At 59.3% G+C, this 7500-nt stretch overlaps 2 protein-coding genes across 2 annotated transcripts in view; one reads left to right on the top strand and one right to left on the bottom strand.

Moving 5' to 3' along the window:
* The window catches only part of ENH_00082930 (hypothetical protein, conserved), a gene marked incomplete at both ends in the record, with an annotated part of 6170 nt that extends 732 nt beyond the window's left edge, over window positions 1–5438 (top strand). Inside the window, 16 exons of the mRNA XM_013583374.1 lie at window positions 1–333; window positions 570–638; window positions 756–939; window positions 1212–1263; window positions 1457–1556; window positions 1782–1960; window positions 2156–2230; window positions 2368–2442; window positions 2651–2718; window positions 2843–2940; window positions 3071–3126; window positions 3229–3363; window positions 3549–3668; window positions 3938–4003; window positions 4160–4637; window positions 4860–5438. The exon at window positions 1–333 is cut by the window's left edge and continues 732 nt beyond it. Of these exons, the coding sequence (XP_013438828.1) occupies window positions 1–333; window positions 570–638; window positions 756–939; window positions 1212–1263; window positions 1457–1556; window positions 1782–1960; window positions 2156–2230; window positions 2368–2442; window positions 2651–2718; window positions 2843–2940; window positions 3071–3126; window positions 3229–3363; window positions 3549–3668; window positions 3938–4003; window positions 4160–4637; window positions 4860–5438 (2667 nt within the window). The remainder of the gene's footprint in view (window positions 334–569; window positions 639–755; window positions 940–1211; window positions 1264–1456; window positions 1557–1781; window positions 1961–2155; window positions 2231–2367; window positions 2443–2650; window positions 2719–2842; window positions 2941–3070; window positions 3127–3228; window positions 3364–3548; window positions 3669–3937; window positions 4004–4159; window positions 4638–4859) is intronic.
* Window positions 5439–5675: 237 nt separating this feature from the next.
* ENH_00082920 (hypothetical protein, conserved) overlaps window positions 5676–7500 on the bottom strand; it is a gene marked incomplete at both ends in the record, with an annotated part of 2418 nt that continues 593 nt past the window's right edge. The window contains 5 exons of the mRNA XM_013583373.1: window positions 5676–5754; window positions 5882–6015; window positions 6239–6332; window positions 6957–7088; window positions 7369–7409. Coding sequence (XP_013438827.1) covers window positions 5676–5754; window positions 5882–6015; window positions 6239–6332; window positions 6957–7088; window positions 7369–7409 — 480 coding nt within the window. The remainder of the gene's footprint in view (window positions 5755–5881; window positions 6016–6238; window positions 6333–6956; window positions 7089–7368; window positions 7410–7500) is intronic.

Here is a 7500-nt window from a genome sequence, read left to right as displayed (position 1 = left end):
GCAGCAGCAGCAGCAGCAGCCGCTGCAGCAGCAGCAGTTGACACAGCAACAGCAGCCGCAGCAGCAGGAGCGCCAGGACCCCTGAAAGAACTGCAGCAGCTTCGTTCACTTGCATGCGGCAAGCCTTTATTGAGCAACGGCAGCAGCAGCAGCAACAGCAGCAGCAGCAGCAGCAGCAGCAGCAGCAGCAGCAGCAGCAGCGTGTGGTTCACAGCTTCACTATGGCGGCTGCATGCCTTAGGCAGACACCAGGATTTGCTGCTGCTGCTGGAGAGGTACTCGCAGCAATGTGCAGCAGACCCGCAGTTGCTGCTGCTGAAGGCGCATACTCTGGTGAGCAGCAGCAGCAGGTGCTGCTGCTGCTGCTGCTGCTGCTGCTGCTGCTGCTGCTGCTGCAATCGTAGACCAATCAGCGACGCCTGCTGCTGGCGATTCTGCCCTGGGGGCTGCTGCTGCTGCTGCTGCTGTTGCTGGTGTCGCTGCTGTTGCTGCTCTCGGTGCTATCACCCTTAAATGGCCAGCTGCTGCTGCTGCTGCTGCTGCTGCTGCTGCTGCTGCTGCTGCTGCAGGTGCACGTGCAGAGGCACAGGGACGCCGCAGAGCTTCTGCTCTGTAACGCGACACGAACGGGCGTGGTGGTGAGGGTTTAGGGTTTAGGGTTTAGGGTTTAGGTTTTAGGGTTTAGGGCTAAGAGTTCAGGGTCTGTCCCGCTTGTGAACTTGCTGCTGCTGCTGCTGCTGCTGCTGCTGCTGCAGGTGCTTACCTGGCAGCAGCTGCTGCTCGCCAGGGTGTACAGACAGTGCAAGTTCACGCAGCTCTGCATTGAGGCTTTTCGGAGCTGCTGCAGCAGCAGCAGCAGCAGCAGCGGCAGCGTGACAGCTGCTGCCTTTGCTGCAGCAACTGAGCTTGTGGGTACCTACCTCTTGTCTCCTGAGGAAGGTAGGTCTGCTGCTGCAGCTGCTGCAGCTGCTGCTGCAGATGCCGCTGCAGCTGCTGCTGCAGGCGCTGCTGCTGCAGCTGCTGCTGCAGACGCTGCTGCATCTGCTGCTGCAGCTGCTGCTGCAGACGCTGCTGTAGCTGCATCTGCTGCTGCAGCTGCTGCTGCAGACCCTGCTGTAGCTGCATCTGCTGCTGCAGCTGCTGCTGCTATTGTCATACTGCGGAGCTTCCCAGGTGCTGGTTTGCTGCTGCTGCTGCTGCTGCTGCTGCAGAGCTGAACATTCTCACCGCTGTAAGCGGATCACGGAAGGATCTGCCCTACAGGTGCTGCAAACCCTAAACCCTAAACCCTAAACCCTAAATAGAGAACCCTTTCTTTAAGCCCTACTGTCGAGCCCATAAATGTGGCAGTTGGGGAGAGCTGTGCAGCAGCAGCAGCTGCTGCTGCTGCAGCAGAAGCTGCAGCAGCAGCAGCAGCAGCAGGAACCGCGCCTCGTTCCAGCTTTGCTGCCTGCAGGTGGCTGCTGCTGCGTCGTGCCGAATTGAGTCCCTGCAGCAGCAATCTGCTGGCTGCTGCTGCTGCTGCTGCTGCTGCAGAGCTGAACATTCTCACCGCTGTAAGCGGATCACGGAAGGATCTGCCCTACAGGTGCTGCAAACCCTAAACCCTAAACCCTAAACCCTAAATAGAGAACCCTTTCTTTAAGCCCTACTGTCGAGCCCATAAATGTGGCAGTTGGGGAGAGCTGTGCAGCAGCAGCAGCTGCTGCTGCTGCAGCAGAAGCTGCAGCAGCAGCAGCAGCAGCAGGAACCGCGCCTCGTTCCAGCTTTGCTGCCTGCAGGTGGCTGCTGCTGCGTCGTGCCGAATTGAGTCCCTGCAGCAGCAATCTGCTGCCGCTTTATCAAAAGAATGTAAGCAGCAAAAGCAGCAGCAGCGCCAGCAGCAGCAGCAGCACCAGCAGCAGCAGCAGCACCAGCAGCAGCACCAGCACCAGCAGCGGCAGACCTCCTCGTGCAGCAGGTGCTGCTGCGCTTATTCTTGCAGTGCCGACGCAGAAGCGGCACAAAACCGCGACGAGCTGCTTTTGCTGCTGTTGCTGTTGCTGCTGCTGCTGCTGCTGCTGCTGCTGCTGCTGCAGGTGGCTGGCGCCGTCTCAGTGCTGCTGCAGCAGCAGCCGCCTCCGGCTTACCGCTGCTGTGGAGTTGCTTCCTCAAGGTATTGCAAGCAGCAGCACCAGGACCTGCAGCAGCAGCAGCAGCAGCAGCAGCAGCAGCAGCAAAGGCTTTTGGCGTAAAACAGACCTGCCAAAACTTAGCCGAACGCTGAGAATTGCATGCGGAGGCCTACGGCTTAGGGCGTAGGGTTTAGTGCCTAGGGTTTAGGGTTTAGGGTTTAGGGTTTAGGGTTTAGGGTTTGTGGCTTCTCAGCTTCAATGTGAGGAGTGTTGCGCGGCGCGCGCTGGTTGCTGGGAGGCCTGAGGACGCGCTGGGCATTTGCAACCTGTAAACCCTAAACCCTAAACCCTAAACCCTAAACCCTAAACCCTAATCCTTGTGTGGCCTGAGTCTCCACAAACCCCAGGGGCCAAACCCTCGGGGATTCCGAGCCTGGCGTCTGCGGCCCAGGCGCTTTGCTGGATGCTCGTTTGAGGGTTCAGGGTTTAGGGTTTAGGGTTTAGGGTTTAGGGTTTAGGGTTTAGGGTTTGTGCAGCCTTCTTAACGGAGACCCGTTTGACCCGGAGGCGATTCGCATCGCATGCAATGCAACCCTCTCTGCGCGTGAGCTGCTGCTGCATATCTGCTGCTGCTGCTGCTGCTGCTGCTCTGCTGCAGCAGGAGCTGCTGCTGCTGCTCCTACCTCAGCTGCGTCCCTGTGCTGCTTTTTGCTGCTGCTGCGCTGCAGCCCACTCAGTAGAGGGACTGCAGCAGCAGCTGCTGCTGCTCGCGCAGGCTGAAGGTAGAAGGAGCTGCAGCCAAATTGCTGCCTTGGAGTGCTTGGTGGTTAGCAACTGCTGCTGCTGCTGCTGCTGCTGCTGCTGCTGGCCAGTGTCTGCAGGACTACATGATAGCTCGTGCTGCTGTTGGCCACTCTGTTGCTGCGTATCTGCTGTTGCTGCTGCGGCTGCTGCAGCACGGGACAATAGACTTCATATTTGGGGAGTTTAGTGCTGCAGCTAAGTCTACTTCGTAAGGCAAGCGCAGCAGCAGCAGCAGCAGCAGCAGCAGCGGGGTAGTGAACAGCAGCAGAAGCAGAGTCAGCTGCTGCTGCTGCTGCTGCATGTGCTGCAGTCGGGAGATTCGAGAGGGCAGCGAGTCTTTGGAGCTGCTGCTGCTGTATGCTGCAGCAGCAGAAAGAGAGTTGGAGCAGCTGCAAGTACAGGGAGGGAATCCTGCTGTTACAACCCTAGAGCTGCTGTATCCGTGGTAGGTGGGCTGCTGCTGCTGCTGCTGCTGCTGCTGCTGCTGCTGCTGCTGCTGTTGCTGCTGCTGCTGCTGCTGCTGCTGCTGCTGCTGCTGCAGTTACGCAGAAGGCCGCTCAGATCGCCGTTTCCTTGCGTGAGCACCTCGCTGTTGCTGCTGCTGCTGCTGCTGCTGCTGCTGCTGTGCAGCTGCAGCGACGTTTTGCTGCTAGCTGCTCGGGCCTACATGGAAGAGAGACGCAAAAGCAGCTCTGAGCTGCAGCAGCGGGAGTCCGGAGCAGCTGCTGCAATGTACATACACCGGGCTTTGTAAGCAGACTTGCAAAGTGCCGCTGCTGCTGCTGCTGCTGCTGCTGCTGCTGCACTTTGGTAGCGGTTGGTCTGGTGTGGCCATTTGTACGATCCCTTAGCTGCAGACGACGGCGGGCGCTGCTGCTGCTGCTGCTGCTGCTGCTGCTGCTGGTTTAAATGCTGCTGCTGTGGGCAGTCATGGAAGCGCAGCTGCTGCTGCGGCTGTTAAGGACAGCGCGTCTGCTGCTGCCATTGCTGCTGTGCTGCTGCTGCTGCTGCTGCTGCAGGGAGCTACGTCCGGGCTGCCCGCTGCTGCTAAACGAATTGGGGGCAGTGGCGGCGGAAGCAAAAGAGTGCGTACCCGCGTTGCTGCTGCTGCTTCTGCTGCTGCTGCTGCTGCTGCTGCAGATTCAGCCGATTTGCTGCTTCCGTAGGACGCGCCAAAGTGCGCTGCGCATGTATGTACTTTAATTTTGCTGCTGCTGCTGCTGCTGCTGCTGCTGTTTCAGCTTCAAGGGCGCGTTGCATTGGCTGGAGAGGGCGGTGTCTGCTGCTGCTGCTGCTGCTGCTGCTGCACCCGGCGACTGCCCAGAGCTGCCGCATTACTTGAGCAACCTGGCAGTCTGCCGGCTGCGGGCGGGCTGCCAGGAAGCTGCTGCTGCTGCTGCTGCTGCTGCGCTGCAAGCAGCAACAAAGCTTGCGCTGCTCGCGGCCTGCCCTGTGGAGCCCGTCGGCGCTGCAGCTGCCTACGATTCGCTGTACGAGCTGCAGCAGCTGCGCTGCAGCAGCAGCAGCAGCAGCAGCAGCAGCAGGATGGGGTGTGCTGCTGACTCTGCTGCATCTGCTGCCACCGGCAGCAGCCTGCGGCGCTGCTTTGCTGCTGCAGATGCTGCTGTGCTGCTTGCTGCTGCAACAGCCTATACTGTCTTAGGCGCAGTAAATCTGCAGAGTGGCAGAAGCGAAGCTGCAGTTACTCCCTTCGCCAACGTACGTGCTGCTGCTGCTGCTGCTGCTGCTGCTGCTGCTGTTTTACTTGCTGCTGTTATGGTTGCTGCTGTGGGCCTGCGCGGCACCCTTATGTGCGGTGCATTTGCTGCAGCAGCTGCTGCTGCAGAGGTGAACCGTGCTGCAATGCCACCCGTTGCAGCGCCGCTTAACTGTGGTTTGCTCTTGCTGCTGCTGCTGCTGCTGCTGCTGCTGCTGCTGCAGGCAGCAAGCCTGACTCAGGCGTATGAGTCTCGGATTAGCAGCCGCAGCAGGAATGGGCTGCGTCGATTTCAAGCGGCAGCAGCAGCAGCAGCAGCAGCAACTGAAACACCGACGCAGCAGCAAAGCTTGCGGGTGCGCCTGCTGGAACGCCTCCACACGCTGTCGATGGAGGCAGCAGCAGCAGCAGCAGAGCCAGCAGCAGCAGCAGCAATAGCAGCAGCAGAAAGCAAGATCATCCTGGGTGGCCCCCTCACAAGGCCTCCTCCTCGGGCGTGGCTAGAGCAGCAGCAACGGCCGCTGCTGCTGCGGCAGCTGCTGGAGCAGCAGCAGCAGCAGCAGCAGTCAGAGCAGCAGGCCCAAGAACTCGAGCAGCAGTTGCTGCAGCGCCAGAGGCATCTGCAGCAAAGGCTGCAGCAACTCAGTGAAGAGGAGACAACTGAGTGGCTAGCGCTGGTGCAGCTGCAGCAGCAGCAGGCGAGAGACAAACTAGCTGTGCTGGCAGCAGCGCTAAGCAGCAGCAGCAGCAGCAGCAGCAGCAGCAGCATACAAAGCAGAGCAGACGAATTTAGCAGTCATTGAGGACGGAGCGCGTCATTCGAATTGCAGCAGCAGCAGAAGTTGCTGCAGCTGCTGCAAAAGCAGCAGCAGCAGCGGCTGCTGTTGTTTCAAACGAAAACACTCTGCTCTGCAGCAGCGCAGCAGCAGTTGCTACCTGCTGCAGCAGCAGCAGCGGCAGCACCTGCTGCTACGCAGCGCGAACACAGCCATCGCGGCAGCAGCTGCAGCCGCTCCCGCGGCTTTTGCTGCTGCTACGCCTCATACGGCAGCTGCTTGCATCGCCCGGCTTTCGGCCTCCGCGTAATCCTTTGGGTCGACTTTGCGCAGCGTGACGATTCTGCATGCAAAAGGAAGCAAAAGAAGACCCGAGGCGAGCTGCAGCAGCAGCAGCAGCTGCAGCAGCAGCAGCAGCAGCTGCAGCAGCAGCAGCAGCAGCAGCAGGGCGAGCGTGGAGCAAGACTTACGGCTGCAGGGCCTCTGCAACAGCAGTCAGTGCTGCTTCTGCTGCAGCAATTGCTGCTTCGCTGCTGCGCCGTGCATGCAGCTCGACGAGCCAGCAGCTGTTCTCGCCCCACAGCGGCCGCTGGTGGGCCCGATCCTGCAGCAGCAGCAGCAGCAGCAGCAGCAGCAACAGCAGCAGCTGCTGCACTTGCCGTGCTTGCAGCAGGCGAAGACGCGAGGAGCAGCAGGCAGCAGCAGCAGCAAGAGCAGCACGGGTCCCGACAGCAGCCGCAGCAGCACCAACACCAGCAGCAGCAGCAACACAAGCAGCAGCAGCAACAGCAGCAGCAGCAGCAGCAGCAGCAGCAGCAGCAGCGCACGAGGAAGTGCTGCTGCAGCAGCAGCACAACGTGTCTGCCTGTCTTTGGCTTGAAGTGGAAAACGTCGGCCTTCACGTGGACAGAGCCAACCCGCCTAAATCCCAGAAGCAAAATAAATAAATAAATAAATAAATAAATAAATAAATAAATAAATAAATAATTAATAAAATAATTAAATTAATTAAAATAAATAAATAAAATAATTAAATTAATTAAAATAAATAAATAAATAAATGGTTTTATTTATTTTGTCCACGCAAACTCGCCCTCAGTGCATGCGCAGGCAAAAGAACGAGGGAAAGGCCAGCTGGGGGCTCCAAACCCTAAACCCTAAACCCTCGCCCTAAACCCTAAACCCTCGCTTTAAACCCTCGCCCTAAACCCTAAACCCTTGTCTAACTCAAACCCTAGGCCGTTCCCCTGAGCCCGCGCTCTAAACCCTAAACCCGCGCGCTAAACCCCAAACCCGAAGTCTGCGCTGCAAACCCTAAACCCGCGCGCCAAACTCTAAACCCTAAACCCGCGCGCCAAACCCTAAACCCTAAACCCGCGCGCTAAACCCTCAACCCGCGCGCTAAACCCTAAACCCTAAACCCGCGCGCCAAACGCCAGGCCCGCGGCCCGAATCGCAGGCCGTCTCGCGCAGCCGGGAGCGCTCGGGGGCGCGAAACCCTAAACCCTAAACCCTAAACCCTAAACCCTAAACCCTCGGAGCTACCTGAAGCCAAGAGCCCCCAAAAGGCCCCGCATGGCTTGGGTGGTTTCCACTGCAACAACTTGCTGCACTTCTGCTGCTCTCCTGGCCTGCAGCCCTCCCACGAGAACGCCCTGGTCTCTGTAGTAGAGGACGCTGCGCGCAAACCCTAAACCCTAAACCCTAAACCCTAAACCCTAAGCCCTAAGCCCTAAGCCCTCGCCCGGAGCCGAGCCGCCCCCGGGCGCGCGGAAACCCTAAACCCTAGACCCCCGCCACTGCGCCCGGAACCCTAGACGCTGCGCTGAAGAAAAGGCACCTCGCGAGGGTTTAGGGTTTAGGGTTTAGGGTTTAGGGTTTAGGGTTTAGGTTTAGGGTTTGGCGCTTGCCACGAATCCTTGACTGTGGAGGGCTCCGTGTACCACCGCAGGGTCACCTCTTGCGGTGTCTCTGCACGCTTCCGCATGTCCATACACCCTGCAGCAGCAGCAGCAGCAGCAGCAGCAGCAGCAGGGGTAGAGCGGGCAGCAGCCCTGCTGCTGAGAGCGGCAGCAGCAGCAGCAGCAGC

The sequence above is a fragment of the Eimeria necatrix genome, genomic scaffold, assembly GCF_000499385.1.
Source record: "Eimeria necatrix Houghton genomic scaffold, Enh_scaff91, whole genome shotgun sequence".
In the NCBI taxonomy this organism is placed as follows: Eukaryota; Apicomplexa; class Conoidasida; order Eucoccidiorida; family Eimeriidae; genus Eimeria; species Eimeria necatrix.
This window is presented reverse-complemented; position numbering and strand designations above follow the sequence as displayed.